Genomic DNA, 18,973 nt, shown 5'->3' with positions numbered 1-18,973 from the left:
TTAGACACTGATTCAGATATGAAGTCGGAACAAAAAGATTTTTTTACTAAAGAGTATAGCTTTTATATTGAGAAATAATTACTTTATGTATAATGATAAGTTTTATCTGCAGACAGAGGTTACGGCTATGGGCACGAGGTTCGCACCAAGTTACGCCAACCTTTTTGTTGGCAGCTGGGAAGAGTCTTTCAGGAGGGTAGCTATGGTGCGAACCTTGTGCTCTATAGACGGTACATTGACAATGTCCTGATAATATGGCGAGGGTCCGAGTTGGAGTTACAAGATCTGTTTACTAATATGAATGCCAATAATATGGGTATGCAATTTACTTTTGATTACAGTAAAGAAAGAGTGGTCTTTTTAGACTTAGAAATTATGGCTATTAATAAGAATTTGGAAACAAGGACACACTTTAAGGAGGTGGACTCTAATAACTTTGTACACGCCAATAGTTGTCACCTCCAACAATGGAAAGATAACATCCCTGTTGGCCAAAGTCTGAGAGTGAGGAAAAACTGTTCCAAACTCTCAGATTTTGAGAATCAAATTGTGACACTAATTGACAAGTTTAGAGATAGGGGATATAATGATGAGGTTGTGAATAAGGCCGTGATGAGAGCAAGGGAAACTGATAGGAAATCTCTCCTTTCATATAAAAAAAAATCCCAATAAAAAATCAGAAATGATTAATGTACCTTTTATTATGGAATATAATATAGAACATGGCATTATGAGAAAGATTTTAAATAAACATTGGACTATACTTAAAGCTGATCCTATATTGGGAGATTTACTCCCACAAAAACCCAGAATGATTTTTAGAAAAACAAAAAACTTTAAATCTATTCTGGCACCTAGTGCTCGAAATGTAAATGAAAGACAATGCTCCACACAAAAGAATTTACATGGAGAAAAGATATCTGGCTTTTTCCCTTGCTATTCCTGCAAGGCGTGTAAACACAGCGATAAAAGAAGTGTAGTAAGTGTCCATAAGTCAGGAGAAGAAATCACCATTAAAGAATGTATTAGATGTACAACTAAAGGAGTAGTCTATGTTATCAAATGCACATGTAATTTGGTATATTTTGGAGAAACCAAGAGAATGATTAGGGATAGAATAAGGGAGCACCTCCTATGTATTGAGAAGGGAGTTGAGGACACTAATCTTTACAAGCACTTTAAACTAGTACACAATGGTAACACTAAAGACCTAAAAATATTGGGGGATATTACAAGTCAAGCAGAATTGGAGAGGAGGAAACATAGAAAAATTCCTAAAATTAAGAGGCTGAATTTATATATAAGTATGACACATTATTTCCTGCTGGCCTAAACTCTGAGCTGGACATTTCCCCATTTTTATTAGATTAGTTATTGGGTTATTAACAATGTATACTGGTCACACCGATACTAGATCTTTAGTTCCCTATATATATCATCATCATCTGTCTTTTGCCCTATATCTTTGTATTAATTTAATAGTTTTTATTGTTAGGTTATAGCACAGTATAGTCACGCTGTTAGTAGACATTATTATTATGTGTTATAAACAACCAAGCTTTTTCTAAACCTTCTAAGTTATTCTTTAATTTTAGGCTCTGCTTGAATTCCTATATACAGATTAAATTATTATATATGTTTTTTATATATGAAATATATTCTCAGCAATTGGTTGCCTTATTGCATAGGTTTGCCAATACCACCTTAAGTCTCTACCACCGTAAGAAATAATTAATGGACTTTTGACCAATGAGATTTGGGATACACCTTTAAAAAGGCACGTGTTGTAACTAATTCATCTTGAAAAAGCCCTGTATAGGAGAGAAACGCGTTGATGTAGTTGCAACTCTTGATATTTCTATACCTATCTGTAGCCGGAGCTATAAGCTTTATTTTAATCACTTCTGGGACTTAATACCCTGTGCATTAGTGATTAATTGACCACGCTGGCAGAGACTGACAGAATTTTTAACAAGGTCAGCGCAGTTTAACAGGCTATCACAGGACCAACTGATCCATTGCACAGCGAGGTCACTGATCTTCTGTAATTGGAGATTGGACAAAGTTAAACAATCCATTTATTCCACACACCATCCTTCAAAGGTATCTTGCGTGCTGGCAGGCACTTAAGAGCAGATACTTTGTTGTTGGAAGTCAAAGTTACTATTTGAAGCCGCTTCGCTAAAGGACCAATCAGACGGCTAATCCAGGACAGCGCCCATAAAGGTGACGTCATCCCGCTACGGTGGTAATTTTACTCACAGAGACCACAGAGTACACACAGCCTGGGGGTAAGCCTGCGGTTGCTCGCAATTTAAAACTAAGCATTTTCTTTTGGAACTTTCACCCTTGAGACTTCAAGTATTACTGGTTCTACACGGCCTCAATATATATTTCTACAGATCTGTTTTTATGTGGTGGCAACCTAGTTCTAATTTTTAACGGAGACGTCCGTTTTTTATACCATTTTAACAGATAGGCATTTTAGTACTGTGTTTTATTGTGTTTATTAAATTTGGCATAGCCATATTACATTTATTTGTTTGGACTTCATTTACCATTACTATTTATCACTATAAGTATACGTATTGGTTTAGGCTAATTAGCGCTTTAATTAAAGGGATACACCTGTTACTTTTATATTTCACTCTTCTGCAATATCACATTTATATTAGAATTGTTTGTTTCACCTTTAGCTTTAGTACTAGAAGTACACTTTAATTTAAGGGATACACCTTTACTTTTATATCTTAGCAATTCTGCTTAGTCACTTTTATTGTCTGTTTCACCTTCAGCTATAGCGCTCCTGATTTTGTAATTTTGTATTATAGCTATCCAAGTCTTCCTGGAGACCCAATCAGGCTTGGCATAGGGGAAAGCAATCCATGAAGCCTGCTGTTGAATCAAAGACAGCATGAAGGGCATGCCTCTGATCCGGGATCGGGTCTTCAAGGGGGACTGGCTTCGTTCGGGTTCAGGTTTGAAATGTTCAAGATCCCTGGGCGGTGGACATTGTGGCCAGGGATAACAAACTAAAGTTCGGACCTTTCCTCCCAGGGGCAGATTTTCTGTTTTCAAGAATATCTGTAGACCAGACAAAAGGAGAGGCATTCTTACATTGTGTATGGAATCTCTCCGACCTGGGAGTGGTTGTTCCTGTTCCAATACAGGAACGAGGTCTGGGATTCTATTCCAATCTGTTCGTGGTTCCCAAGAAGGAGGGAACTTTCAGACCAATTTTAGATCTCAAAAGTCCAAACGAGTTTGTCAGAGTGCCGTCCTTCAAGATGGAATCTATTAATTCCATTCTCCATTTGGTCCAAGAGGGTCAATTTATGACCACGGTGGATTTAAGGGACGTTTTCTTGCATGTTCCCATCCACAGGGACCATCACATGTTGCTAAGACAAACACTTCCAGTTTGTGGCTCTTCCATTCGGCTTGCCACAGCTCCCAGAATTTTCTCAAAGGTTCTGGGATCCCTGCTCTTGGTGCTCCGATCGCGAGGCATTGCAGTGGCTCTTTATCTGGACGACATTCTGGTTCAAGTGCCTTCTTTTCAACAAGCAGGATCACACACGGAAATGTTATCCTTCCTACGGTCTCACGGATGGACGGTGAATTTGGAAAAGAGTTCTTTAGTTCCATCTACAAGGATAGTTTCCTTGGGAATCATAAAAGACTCCTTATCAATGAGAATTATTCTGACAGAAGTCAGGAAATCAAAGATTTTCGATTCTTGTCTAGCACTTCAGTTCTCTCCTCAGCCGTCAGTGGCTCGGTGCATGGAGGTAATTGGGCTGATGGTTAAAGCAATAAACATCATCCCGTTCGCTTGTTTCCACCTCAGTACTAGCTAGAGCAGGAGACAGGGATTCTCTCCCTTGGGGGTTGTCTCAGGATCATCTCTTCCAGGGAACCTGCTTTCGCAAACCCTCTTGGGTGATTGTGACTACAGTCGCCAGTCTTCTGGTATGGGGAGTAGGGGGCTCCCTAAAGACTCGGGGAACATGGAAGTTCCAGTAGGACGGCGATACACATTCCAGGATTGGATTTCCAGCTTGATCTTAGATGGGGTCAGCCGGATTTGGACCTCATGGCATCTCGGCAGAATGCTAGACTTTCGAGGTACGGGTCAAGGTCAAGGGACCCTCAGGCTATTCCAATGGACGCTCTTGCAATCCTTGGAGTTTGTCTTGCATACCTTTTTCCTAATTTTTGCTCTTCTTCCTCGAGTCAAGCAGGAGAGGCGTCGGTGATCCTTAATGCACAGGCGTGGCTCCGCAGGATTGGTATGCAGACCTGATGGTCATGCATCTCTTCCATCTTGGAGACTTTCGTTGAGGAAGGGCCTTTTCCTTCAAAGGTCCTTCCTTCATCCAAATCTAGTTTCTCTGACGCTGAATGCATGGAGATTGGACGCTTGATTTTATCCAAGCGTGCATTTTCGGAGTCGGTCATTGAGATTATCATTCAGGATAATATCTATATTGGTGTGTACTCTTGGAGTAGAGTTAGGATTCTTAGAATTCTGTCCTTTCTCCAAGAAGGTTTGGAGAAGGGTTTGCCGGCAAGTTCCCTAAAGGGTCAAATTTCTGCCTTGTCTATTTTGTTACATATACGCCTGGAGGATGTCCCAGGCGTACATTAGTTTTGTCAGGCCTTGGTCAGGATCAGGTCTTTATTCTAATTAGTTGCTCCTCCTTAGAGTCTTAATTTCGTTCTTAGGAGTATTCGGGGGGCTCTATTTGAGCCGATGCATTCCTTAGATATTATCTTGGAAAGTTTTGTTTTGTTATACTCTTTCCTCTGCTCGTAGAGTGTCAGAACTCTCGGCATTACAGTGTGAGTCACTTTGCCTTAGTTTTCTTCAGATAAGGGGGTTTTACCATAATGTCGTTTTTGTCTGGAGCGTTAATCAGGAGACTGGTGCTCCTTCCTTGTGCCCTCATCCTTCTTCTTGGAAGGAAAGATTTTTGGCACTATTTATACAACAATTTTACTTGCAGGCGACTAAGGAATTCTTATCTGTGGTTTTCGCCGAAACACGTAAGGAACAGAAATTTACGGCTACTTTTCTTCCTTTATGGCTGAAGAGTATCTTTCATTTTGCCTAAGAGATTGCTGGATAGCAACCTCCAGAGAGAGTTGCAGCTGATTTCATGAGGGCTGTTGATTTCTCATGGGCAGTCAGAAGTGAAGTTTCTATGGAACAGACTTGCAAGGCTGCATCTTGGTTCTCTTTTCACTCTTCTTTAAAATTCTATACATTTCTATAAATTCGCACTTTTGGCCTCAGCTGAGGTCGATTTTGGGAGAAAGGTTCTTCAAGCAGTGGTGCCTTCAGTTTAGGTTGCCTGTCTTGTCCCTTCCTTATCTGTGTACTCTAGCTTGGGTATTGATTCCCAACAGTAATTAATGATGATCTGTGGACTCATTGTGTCATTAAAAAGAAAAGAAAATTTATGCTTACCTGATAAATGTATTTCTTTTTTGACACGATGAGTCCACGGCCCGCCCTGTTTTGATAGACAGGTTGTTGATATGTTGTAAACTTCAGACACCTCTGCACCTTGTTGCTTCCTTTCTCTCCTTTCTCTCGAATGACTGGGGTGGGAGGGAAGGGAGGTGATATTTAACAGCTTTGCTGTGGTGCTCTTTGCCGCCTCCTGCTGGGCAGGAGTTATATTTCAGGTAAGCATAAATTTTCTTTTTATGATGTATGGAGAGCCATCCACTCGCAGGACAAAGATTTCACACACTTTTCGCATGTCCACTCAAGCTATTCCAGATTGGATTATATTTTTTTTCCAAGCCTAATCCTTAGACCTAGTTAAAGAATTTAAAATTCATGTCTGCCCATGGTCAGACCATGATCGGGTTTCTCTTACTCTTAGCGAACCCACTGATAACCCAGTCCTGCTGCATGGACCAAGCCACATACTCTACTCTCTGACATCCCCTTTAGGGAAGAGCTCCGGAAATCCCTGCGGGAATTGATCGCTGTGAATGATAACCACTTAGTCTCAGATGATATCTTATTGGTGGCCTCTGTAGGCTTCTATTAGAGGCTTGATTATCAAAAAATAATCTAGTATTTGGAAAGCTCGGGGATTACTCCTATCACAGGCCTTTAGTGAACTCAAGAACTTAGAGGCGCAGAATCGCAGTTCTCCTATTCCACAATATACGGATGCAATTCGCGCTTTAAAAGCTCATATTTGTGACCTGGTACTGAAACGTACACAACAGCAACTCATTAAGGCCAGGCAATTGTTTTACTATAAGGGTAACAAGGCTGACAAATTGTTAGCCAATAGACTATGTCTTGAAGAAAGTGCTTCTCGCATTCAAGTGTTTAAACATAACGGCCAAACCACTACCCTTCCCAGTCAGATAGGCCCCCTTTTTGCTAAATACTATGAAGATCTGTATAACATTAAGGACTCTGAGTCTCCCCCTACCATGCCTAGGCCTATCATCCAGCAAACTCTTAAGCAACTTAATCTCCCTACTCTGTCTGTAGCTGACCAAGACTCCTTGAGAAACCCCATATCCTTGACCGAGATTAAGCAAGTAGTTAGGCACCTTAAGCCGCTTAAAGCCCGGGTCCTGATGGCTTTCCCTCCCTGTTCTATAAAACCTACAGTGCTGAATTTTCCCCTCTGTTACAACGCTTTTTCCATATGGCCGGCTCGCAGGGCTCTTTTCGCACGGAGTTCCTGGAAGCCACTATCATAACTATTCCGAAGCCTGATAAGGACCCATGCTTCTGCTCCAGCTATAGCCTGAGGAAACGGCGTGGTTAACGCCGAGAAACGCGTAGCAAGTAATACTGGATTGTTTTTATACATTTTTAATGACATATTGTCATATTATTTGTACCTTATAAAGTTTTTATATACATAATATCAGCTTGAGTCTCCTATTTTTTATACTGCCATTCAAACCCTGCATTGAATGATACATTGGGTTCTCGCGAGACTTGCACTATCGTGTGCGCATCATATTGTGTGAGTACCTGTACACCTGGGTTTCAGATAAGGGGGACATTTCCCTTACTGCTCTGCACTAGGAGTCACCCTTCTTATTTCCACTGCTCCAGCTATAGGCCAATTTCCCTCATAAACACAGATATTAATATTTACTCAAAATTGTTAGCTAATAGAATTGCTGCCCTGCTCCCTAGCCTAATTAATGAGGATCAGGTGGGTTTAATTCCCAATCGTGAGGGACCCGATAACACCAGGCGCTTGCTTAACATTGCTATGGAAGCCACTAGACTAAACAACCCCTTCTCGATCCTATCGTTGGATGCTGAGAAGGCATTTGATAGGGTCCGCTGGGAATACCTATGGGAGGTCCTAGAAGCATTTCGGTTCCCAATAGAAATGCATTCTCATTTCCAGGCTTTGTACTCCTCTCCCTCAGCAAGGGTCAGGGGTATGGGGTTCTGTTCTGCTCCATTCTCACTGTCCAATGGCACTCGGAAGGGTTGCCCTTTACCCCCTCTTTTGTTCGCTTTGGCTATAGAATCCCTTGCTGATCTTATCCGTTGTGACTCTTCTTTAGAAGGTATCACTTTACACAGTACCTCTCATAAAATTGTGCTCTTCGTGGATGATATTACTATTTTTTCCTCCTCCCCCAAAGACACTATCCCGCTGCTACTGTTCCTACTGAAATTCTTTGGAGAAATGTCCTATTACAAATGAAACCTTCAAAAACAGAATTATATTCCTGGGGGTTTACCTCAGACTACATTCATGACCTAGTAAATACATATAACTTTCAGCGGAAAAGGAAAACATTAAGCATTTAGGGATTTACATCTCAAATAATATTAGCTTATTCGGGACATTATGGCCTATTGTTATCTGAACTGAGGTCACTGGTTTCCAAATGGAGCCTCCAGGCTTTTGTCATGGTTGGGCAGGATTACTGCTCTTAAAATTGCATTCCTTCCCTCCCCAAACTATTGTATTTATTTAGAACTCTACCAATATCCATCCCAATCGCTGAACTACATATTTTACAAAAAGAAATTCTAAAATATATTTGGCAAGGACAACGAGCAAGAATAAATAAACAGACTCTGAGACATAAGAGAAATGGAGGGATTGGTTTACCAAACCTGGTTTCATATTACTACGCAGCAAGAATGGCACAGACCACACAGTGGTACATGATGAGCCAATCACCTCAATGGGTGCAATTAGAAAAAGATATATTAGAGGTAGGAAGATTAGACACCATTCTCTGGGCAACAAAACAGCATAGACCAGGACATATCAAAGAATGTCTCGATTAGTCATACGACCTATATCTGGGATAAATTGACCAAAGCCTTTCCCTTAGTCAATATTAGATCAAGATTGCCCCCATTGGCTCCTGTCACCTCACTCATTAGCACACATACTCAGAAGAAGTGGGAAAACAAAAGTCTCTACCGTATAGCGGACGCATTTATTAAAAATAAAATATTGACCTTCTCCCAATACAGAGAATTGGGAACCCCTGAATAAAATGAATGGTACCACTATCTACAACTTACATCTAGGATAAGAGAAATAATGGGACCCAACATACCCCCTAACAATACTGCATTAGAAACAATTTGCCTAGCAAAAAACTATAAGAGGGGGCTGATTGCTTTACTATATCCGACATTTAGTGAGGTGACTGGCAGTAAGAAAAGTTCTTTTATGACTAAGTGGGAACAAGAATTGAATCAGACTTGGACACTAGAGACCTGGTTGACAAATCTCGACAGAGGCTTATCATTTTCTCCAAATGCAATATTAAAAGAGAATTATATCAAGGTGGCATTTAAATGGTACATGTACCCCACCAGATGGACCAAGACACAGGCAGAGGGCTCCCATAGGTGTTATAGGGGATGCGAGGAAGATGGGACATATTTGCTTATGTGGTGGCAGTGTGAGAAAGTTAAAAAGTTATGGGATTTAACCTCAGCATTTCTAAGTACTATTCTTGAGACTGAGATCGACTTATCCCCAGAGCAAGCTCTATTACACTTTCCCACAGGAGGCAATATCAAAAGACACCACAAATTGATAGCAATGATATGTACTGTAGTACGGATCTCAATAGCGAGATTTTGGAGGGTAGATCCCCCCACATTTGATTATGTCAAGAAGAGAATTGAATATCATTATAGTATGGCCAGTGCCTCAGCAACTATGCTAAACACTAGAAACCAATTTATCCAACAATGGGAACCCTTTATAATGTATCTAGAAACGGTTAATAGAACTAGAACCTTAACCAATTAGTTAACACCCATAGTTATGATATTAAGGAATATAGGCTTGAGTTTGCAATGGTTTAGACCACCGAGGTGGTGGGCTAGAGTTTATCCCACGAAATCGAAAGAAGAAATAAAACAAGAAATAAATCCATGTGTATTGTATTAATTAAGCACTACTGAAGAAAATACATTTGTAGACTGTATTGTTTATGTATTTAAGTTTTATTGTTGTTGTTGTTGATGAAACTTGTACAATTTTTACATTTTGTGAAAATAAATAAAAAGATTTCAACAAAAAAAAAATTGCATTCCTTCCAAAATTAACTTATTTGTTTAGGTGCCTCCCCGTTCAGCTTCCTACGTACCTGTTGATGCAATTTCAAAGCGGGTTCACCAGATATATATGGCGTGGGAGGCCAGCCAGAATGGCCCATAAAGTTTTGCAATATTCCTAAATCTTGCTGGGGTATCGCATCACCCTCTATTGTCATATACTATGAAGCTGCAATGCTAACCCATATATCGCTATGGGGTATTAACAAACCTACTAGTAAATGGAGCACTTTGGAGCAGGCCTCCTTGCCCAACCATGTTCAGCTGCAGAATCTGATTTGGATCCCCCTCCATTGCCACCCTCACCTATACATTGATTACAAAGTAATTATGGAATGCTTACTTATCTGGGACAAACTCAGACATTGCCACGGGGTTGCACCACACCCATCACCCATTCACTCTATCGCGGGTCTCCTTCTGAGTCTCCCTGACTCTCACCCTAATGCTTGGGCTAATCTGGGGATCACACAGTTCAAGGACTTGTTGGTCCCTCAATCTCCAAACCACTTCCCCTCCCTTTACCCAGCTTGTAGGCTCTCAGGTGGTCCCTCCCAGACTTAATTTTGAATATACACGATTTAGGAGTATCCTGTGTGCTTGGGGGTTCTCCCCATTCGCTCCCCGTCCTTTGACTCCTTGGGAAGCTAGGTGGCAGAGAGGCGGGAAGTTATATAGGCCTCAACATTATCTTTTAATGGAGGGGGCACTCCCCATAGATAAAGCAGCCCATCTACTAAAATGGGAAGACATACTACACACTACATTCCCTTCACAAATATGGACTAGAGCCTTTGACCTTTCCTCCAAAGCCATCCACTGTACGATTTTATTCGCATCGTTCTACAAATTACTCTCCAATTGGTATTTTGTTCCTATGAAACTGTTTAAACTTGGCCTGATTTCTACTCCTCTATGTTTCTACTCCTCTTAACAGCTTTGCTGTGGTTCTCTTTGCCGCCTCCTGGACAGGAGTTAAATATCCCACTAGTAATTGGAATGAAGTCGTGAACTCTCCATGCCCGGAAATAAAGAAATGTATTCCCCCCCCCCCCCCCCCCCCCAGCTGGGAGATAAGAGAGATGAGCTATATTACAAGAGGGGTTCCTGTATACATACCCTTGATATCTTAAAACATACTGCAGGGACTTAATCAGTAAATTCTTTGATTATTCCCAGTAAAGAGAGACGGAGCTGCCGCCGCTGAGAGGGAACACATAAGCACACTATGTTAAAAAACTTCACTAGAAGTCATAGATTAATGTGTCCACAATGTCATATCCACTCATTGCCCACCCCCACTGGAGGATACCCGACAATAAAGTATGAAAAGTCCCTTACCCTCAGTTATGCCACTATTAGACAACAAGCCATGGGGGCACAGATACAGGGACTCACAGTTAGAAGTCTTCTTTCTTCTCACCAGTTCCAGGTTTGACGGCTTCATCCAGACTTCTGACAGGGACCGGGATTAAAAGGAAAGCAGAGTAACTAACCCTGGTTGCAGGGTGGGGGGTTAGCATAGATTGCTGGAGAGAGAATAGAGAACTACCTTGCAACCTCCAGCAGCTAACAGCTACCAAAACTCTTACTCAAGAGAATGACATGGACACAGCATTACCCCGGTCCTGTCTTGAAAGGAAAACTACACATTGAAGGACTTAGTCTTAATTTTCTTCAGAGCACTAACTTCACACTCCTCCTTGTTTCAGGAAGTCAAAGAATGGCTGGGGATTATGGGAAGTGGGAGGGATTCTTAAAGATCTGCTGGGGTGTCTTTGCCTCCTGGTGGTCAGGAGCTGAATTCTCAATAGTAATTTAATGGAATCGTGGACTCTCCATGACATTGGAAAGAAAGAGAAGATTTTCACACATGTTGAAAATTATTTGTTTACCTGAAAAATTAACTAAAATATATTTTTCTAATAGAAAAGCTTACCCTTACTACTTTTCAACAAAGGAAACTATAAGAGAATGAAGAAAATTTCATAACAGAAGTAAAATGGATGGTTGTTTACAAATGACATGCTCTATATGAATTACAAAAGAAACATTTAGTTTAGGTTTTCATGTCCCGCAATTGTTTTTTTGTTTTTTTTTTTTTGTTTTTTTTTAAAGGGATAATAAACAGTGCTCCTGTAGTAAAAATAAATATGTTTTAAAGGGACAGTATACTATAAAATTGTTTTTCCCTTAATGGGTTTCCAATTACTTTTTTTACCAGCTGCAGAGTATAAAATGTATGAGATTTGCTCTTTAAGGCTTTTTTGTGTATATGATCTTATTACTTTATCACATTGTGTAAATATACCTGCTTCTTTATCTTATATCTGTCCATAAACCGATCACCAATACTGTACTTGGAGAGAACAATGGAAAATTAAAATTTGCTGTGTTAATACAGCTTGGCCTCGTGGCCAAAAACTTTCAGGATGGATGGGGATACCACAGGCTAAATAAACTAATTTAAATGCCAATATAAGGTTAATGGAAATACTTGTAAACGATTTAATTACACTCCAGCAGGTAAAGTGGATCATTGGGAACAAATTAAAGGGGAGACATTTTTTGAGTAAACTGTCCCTTTAAAGTAAACATAAAAAGAAACGGATTGTGTAAAAGTCAGCAAACAATTGACTTGTTTTCTTGCAAAATGAGCACTTAGAATTTCTCATTGTAGCCCTCAGGGAGATAATGGAGCAGACATGTTATGAACTTAATTTGCATTCTGTTACTGTTCTGAGCATGAAAAAAACAGACTTACTGTATCTCTAGCATTATCTGAATCCTAAAACAGCTCATGCTACTCTAGAAGTTTTATGACATTAAATGGACAGTCAACACCAGAAATTTTTTTTGCCTCTACAAACTGCCCCTTGTTTCAGTTCTTTTGACAGACTTGCATTTTAGCCAATCAGTGCTCACTCCAGGGTAACTTCACGTGCATGAGCAAAAATACATGAACTAATGCCCTCTAGTGGTCAAAATGCATTCAGATTAGAGGCAGTCTTCAAGGTCTAAGAAATTAGCATATGAACCTCCTAGGTTTAGCGTTCAACTAAGAATACCAAAAGAACAAAGCAAAATTGGTGATAAAAGTAAATTGGAAAGTTGTTTAAAATTGCATTCCCTATTTAAATCATGAAAGTTTTTTTGGACTTGACTGTCCCTTTAAGTAAAAAAAAAATCTGTGAATAATACATATTCCAATGATTTTTGTTAAGTATAACCCTCTACTTGTTTTTTTTAATTACAATAACGAAACAGAATGTTTAACATCCATTATCTAACAGTTTGTTTTATTTAAATAACAATCACTACACATCAGATTTGATTTTTATTTATTTTTTTAATTACAGTCTCCCTTCTAATTTCACTTCAAGTCTGATACACTTGACTAGCTTTTATTTTTAAACAGTGCTTCTCATAACTTATATTCCACTTGAAGTGTTAACTGCAGATACACATCTGTTGGTCATATGTTTCAATTAAATAGCAAGTAACTCATAATAATCTATTTTTAAGGTGACACAAGCAACTGGTATTCCAGTGACGAGGAAGAAGGTGGTAGCAGTGTGACATCCATACTGAAGACATTGAGACAGCAGTCTTCTAATCGCTCTGCTCAACAAGCTCCCCTCAAGGATGGAGGTACAGCTGGACAACTTGATCCACGCTTGCAGAAAAACCAAGCCACCCCTGCCATACGTCCTACAGACCCTCGACTTTCTCGAGATCCTAGACTCTCTCGGACTGCAGAATCAACCTTATCTGAGCCAACTCATAGTGATCCCAGGCTGGCAAAACATACTTCCCAGCCCAAGCAGGACTCTCCAGCAATCCGTGCAGTCACAGAAGAGGAGGAGGGGGAGAGGGTTTTACGAGACAAAGCAGTTAATATCCCACTGGACCCTTTACCAGGTCAGACTTTGAGGGACCCAAGGTGTCAACTTCAGCTGTTTAGCCACATAAAGAAGGATATACGTTTAAATAAGCCAAACTTTGCCAGGACAATTCTATGGAGTCCTGAGGACCTTATCCCTATTCCTATCCCAAAGCAGGATTTTGTTCCATTGCCAGCTGCTCTCCAGACCTTACCAACTATGGACCCACGCATTAATCGTCTGACTTCTTCAGCACCCCAAGACCCAAGGCAGCGAGTAGCTGTGACTGAAACTCAAGGCTCCAACACCAGCCTTCCAGACTTTGAGCTGCTGTCCAGAATTCTAAAGACAGTAAATGCAGCTTCAACAACTACCCCTGCAACATCAGTTGACAAACCTAGTGACCCACGGACACGGAAAGCCCCCATTGACCCTAGGTTACAAAAGACAACTGAACCAGTCTCTATTCCCCCTCCTAAACCTGTAGAACCTGCCATAACTCTTCCGTTGCCAGTTACCACCGATACTGCTCCAGCTATCGCCCCCTATGATCCTCGGCTCCTCTCTGCAGGGGGCGTGAGCAAGACAAGTAGCCAGAGCAATGTGTTGAGTGGCATTAGCTTATATGATCCTAGACTTGGGAGTAAAGCAACAACAACTGAAGCATCTTCAAGTGACGTGGTTAAGGTTTCTGAAAGTAAAAGCGCAAGCAAATTAAAAGAACCTTTATTTACGCGAAAGTCTGCCCTGGATCAGCCAGAGGCAGAAAAGCAGGTTTCAGACTCAGCCACTGATAGATACAACAGCTACAATAGACCCCGTACCAAAACTACACCCACTCCTATCACCACTGCCTCTGAAAGCAATCAACCTGCTGTCCACAGTCTCCCTGTACCATCTGTTTATGGTTTGGTTAAGCAGGTTGCCAAATCAGGCAGTGGCAGCCCCTTTGCTGGCAATAGCCCAACACAAGACAGCGAACAAGATGCCGGTTCACTCAAAGATGTTTTTAAAGGGTTTGATCCAACAGCATCCCCGTTCTGCCAGTAAATGTTTAAATGGACAGTACATTGAATATTGTATTTATAAAGTTGGTATGGCAACATCTGCTATATATGTTTTTTTATTATAAATATTATTATTCCAATAAGGCTCTTGTTACTCAATTTGTATATAAATCCACAACTCACACAAGAAAATGTAAAACGTAAAACCTGTTTTTAAACAAGTTATCAGAGTGTTTGTGTGTAATGAGTGACACTTCCTCCCTGTACATTGTTTTAAACCTTACTTTATAAATGTTTATATGTAAATATAAAATGAACAGAGAGCTTGAAGAACACATTTTGGAAAGTGGCTTTCCTCTCATATCCTTTTTTTTATTACTATTATTTCTGTTGCACATATTTCAATACAAGCCACAATTTGTCCATTGAGGCAGCTAGCTACTAATTTATTGTACAGGACAGAAAATTTGTCTGGTTATCAAAACTCTAAAACTTTATTAAAAGCAATGGTTTTAATCCACGTGCAGTGACTGAATAATCAAAGATAATGATTGATACTTCAAAATCTGGACATAGGATTTCATACAAAAGGGTTATGTTTATTTTTAATTGCATTACTGTATATGAAACAAAACAAGAATAGTGTTTTTCAAAAAAAACAAAAAAAACAACCAAAAACATAGTATTTATTCACAGAATAATAAAACATACCATGCAAGTATTGTAAAAAGTATATAGGAAAAGTAATTTCTTGCCCCCTCCCCTTTCCATTGTTTTATAATAAAGATTCCGTATATTGTGATATATTGAAAAGAAATGTATTAATGAATGTATGAAAGAAAACTGTTTTTGTCTTTTCAGTACAACAATTTGGTATAATGTTTATTTTCCATCAGCAATTTAGATGGCTAATGTAATCTTTGTGTTGCTTTTGTGGATCTCATCTCTATAATTAATCATATGTGTAACCAGACATTCTCTCTGAGAGCAGTCGAGCACGTTTTGGTAAATACCATTTATTTACAATCATGGCTTGGTGTAACTTTTTTTTTTTAACATAAAAACAAAAAGTATTACAAGTTAATTTTACAGACAAAAAGCAGTTTGTAAATAAAGAAAATATTGCTCATTTTGTTTCAATTTGTGTGTTGGAACCCACTTTATAAAAAAAAACTCCGTAAAGAGATTAGTGTAAATAGGGGTGGCTGTAAGAATAAATGGACTTTTTCATACACAACAGTTTTTGTCTTTTTTTATAGGAAATAGAAAATACAGCAGCTATTAATTACTCTTTCACTTTGTTTCTAAATCTGAAATGTATTACATTTATGTTTTGATGATTTGTTTGAATAGGATGATTATTAGGATTATTAGAATAGGCATAAAATATACCTTCTTGCTCCAGAGGACCCATGACTTAAATTTCTCCTTTAGTCAAAATTGAGGGGATAATCTACAAAAAAATCTTAAGGCGCTAGGCAAACATTGTCAGAGTAAATCTAGAAAGGCCTGATTCTGTGAATCAATTTGAGCATTTCTTCATCTTTCAAACAGTTAAAGGGACAGTAAATTCAAAATGAAACTTTAGCGATTTAGATAGAGAGCATGGCATTTTAAACAACTTTCCAATTTACTTCTATTATCTGATTTGCTTTGTTCTCTTGGTATCCATTGTTGAAAAGCATACCTAGGTAGGCTCACGTGCAGCAAATCACTGTGAACTAGCTTCTAATTGGTGACTGCACATATATACCTCTAGTTATTGGTTCACTTAGTGTGTCCAGCTAGCTCCCATAAGTGTAATGCTGTTCTTTCAACAAAGGATACAAAGTAAATTTGACAAAATAAACTGGAAAGTTGTTTAACATGTTATGCTATTTCTGAGTCATGAAAGAAAAAATGGGTTTTATGTCTTTTTAATAAGATTTAGTGCTCAACCTCTTGTATTTTTTTAACCTCTTAAAGGGACATAAAACAGTATGAACTAACATAAATTTCTAAATATATAATGCAGCCAAAGCTTTCCTGCAAAATGGTTTATTTTTTAACCCTCATTAACCCCTTTAATTCAGGCATAGTTTTGTTTGCAGCAAGCTCCCCCCTGGGCATTTCCATATATGGAAGATGCTATCCAGGCCATAGCTATGGCAGAATGCATTCGTGCACATGCACGGTAGGGGGCAGAGTCACATGACACCTGACTAAATCCATGCACAGTATAATGCTGAAGCTTTCACAAAGCATGTGAAATCATCATGGAAACAAGCAAGCCTCTTGGCAACAAACAATAGCAATATCTGATGTCCCTTCCCACTCCCCCCCCCCCTCTGCATAAGTAATTAACCTCACATGCTCACTTTGTTATATGATAGCTCAGGGTTTAGAGTAAGACACTGATAAGGGAGGTGGAGCAGGCTACACTTAGCAACAGTAAAGTGTAAGTAATTTTGCAGATATTTCGAAATTCTATAAAAATACCTATAAGCTCTTCTTTTCACACACTGTTTTACTTCAGTTAACCCTTTTATAATATGCACATAATTCAAAATGTTTTATGGCACTGTAAACACTAAAAGGATGCATTCATATAAAAGATTGCTTTAAATATTTGCAAAATAAATTTAAATATTTTTACAGTGGTGCTTAAAGGGATATTAAACCCACATATTTTCTTTCATGATTCAGATAGAGCATGCAATTTTAAGCAACTTTGTAAGTTACTCCTATTAATTTTTCTTTCTCTTGGTATCTATTTGAAAAGCAGGAATCTAAGTTTAGGAGCCGGACCATTTTTGGTTTAGCACCCTGGGGGTAGTGCTTACTGATTGGTGACTGCATTTAAAAATTCCAAAACAGCTTAGCACATGGGTGAAAATGTTTCAGCAGTTAAAGGGGGTTAAACTTTTCATTACAGCATACCAATGTATTTATTTTCTACAGGCTACGTAGGATCTAAATACTTGCATCTGAACTTGTAACTCAGTGTTGGGCATCTGAGGCCCCATGCGGCACTCTCCACTAGTTTTTGTGGCCCTTTTGGAAAAACCAGAACTAAGAATGTGTGCAATGTTTTTTGTTTTCCCAGAAAAAAGCGTTACTAAAAAATGTGTGCTTTGGGGACCTGTGCCAGGCGAACGAAGTGGACCCCTGGAAGGATAGAAACAGATAAAGGATGCCACGTAACCTTACCTTACCTTAAGTCATGTAATTCTCTAAGAGTTTTTGTAATTGTTAGCTTCTGGATTTTGCCAGGGAAGTTCTCATGCCTCCTTCCAGTTTGGTTAAGCTTTTTTCCCTTTCTAGGCAAACAGTGTTAAGTTACACTGGTTTTCCTTGTGTCATGGGTCGTGTCAGGATGAGGTTTGCTACTGTCAGACCAGGGGCTACTAAGAGTGTTACCAAGGACATCAAATGGGACCCAGACTGGATGAAGACACCTGACTTGGTAAGTACCAAATTCTCCCCCCTTTAATGGCTTGTTGCCTAATATGTGAGGCTGTGGGCACCAAGATAGGAACGGGTTAATCCTCTATAATGCTGAGATACCTCTGGTGAAGGTGGGCAGTATTGAAAACATTGCTAATTACACAGTGTGTCACACTTCATGTGGAGGTGGACTGAGTGTATTACGTTTCCAGCAGTGGCATCGGTTCCTGTATTTAAAAGGGTCAATGGAAAACTGTTGCATGCTATTCATACAGTGTTTGTGACTGTTTTTGAAAGCTCTGGTGGAGTGTTAGTAAGGCGTGTAGACTATAAGGGGGCAGATTGCTATGGCGTTCATTACGGCGCACTTGTCAAAATGGTGCTGGGCATTAGACTCATTACTGTGATAGGAAAGTGTCTGAGCAGAGCGGGAGCCGTGCTGTAGTCACACATATTTCTCTTGTTAAGTGTAGTCAGTCCAAGGGTCATCCATTACTTATGGGATTATATCTCTTCCCCAACAGGAAGTTGCAAGAGGATCACCCAAGCAGAGCTGCTATATAGCTCCTCCCCTCACATGTCATATCCAGTCATTCTCTTGCAACCTAACTAAAGATAGGTCGTTGTGAGAGGTCTGTGGTGTTTTTAAACTTAGTTTATTTCTTCAATCAAAAGTTTATTTTAAATGGCACCGGAGTGTGCTGTTTCTTTCTCAGGCAGCATTAGAAGAAGAATCTGCCTGCATTTTCTATGATCTTAGCAGACATAACTAAGATCCACTGGCTGTTCTCGCATATTCTGAGGAGTGAGGTAACTTCAGAAAAAGGGGAATAGCATGCAGGGCCCCCCTGCAAACGAGGTATGTGCAGTAAATTATTTTTCTAAGCAATGGAATTGACTGAGAAAATACTGCTGATACAAATGTAATGTAAGTTCAGCCTTAAATGCAGTGGTAGCGACTGGTATTAGGCTGATGAGTGTGTGTACACTGAAGTATTTTTCTAGGGAATGGAATTTGACTCAGAAAATACTGTTAATACTGAAGTAATGTA

At 39.5% G+C, this 18,973-nt stretch overlaps 1 protein-coding gene across 1 annotated transcript in view; it reads left to right on the top strand.

Moving 5' to 3' along the window:
• Positions 1 to 15,732, top strand: part of ZC3H4 (zinc finger CCCH-type containing 4) — a 123,246-nt gene extending 107,514 nt beyond the window's left edge. The window contains exon 14 of the mRNA XM_053721821.1: positions 13,130 to 15,732. Within this exon, the coding sequence (XP_053577796.1) occupies positions 13,130 to 14,538 (1,409 nt within the window). The 3' untranslated portion in view covers positions 14,539 to 15,732. The remainder of the gene's footprint in view (positions 1 to 13,129) is intronic.
• Positions 15,733 to 18,973: the final 3,241 nt, after the last annotated feature.

Source organism: Bombina bombina, chromosome 7 (assembly GCF_027579735.1).
Source record: "Bombina bombina isolate aBomBom1 chromosome 7, aBomBom1.pri, whole genome shotgun sequence".
NCBI lineage: Eukaryota > Metazoa > Chordata > Amphibia > Anura > Bombinatoridae > Bombina > Bombina bombina.
Note: the sequence above shows the minus strand (reverse complement) of the source record. Positions and strands in the feature narration are given on the sequence as shown.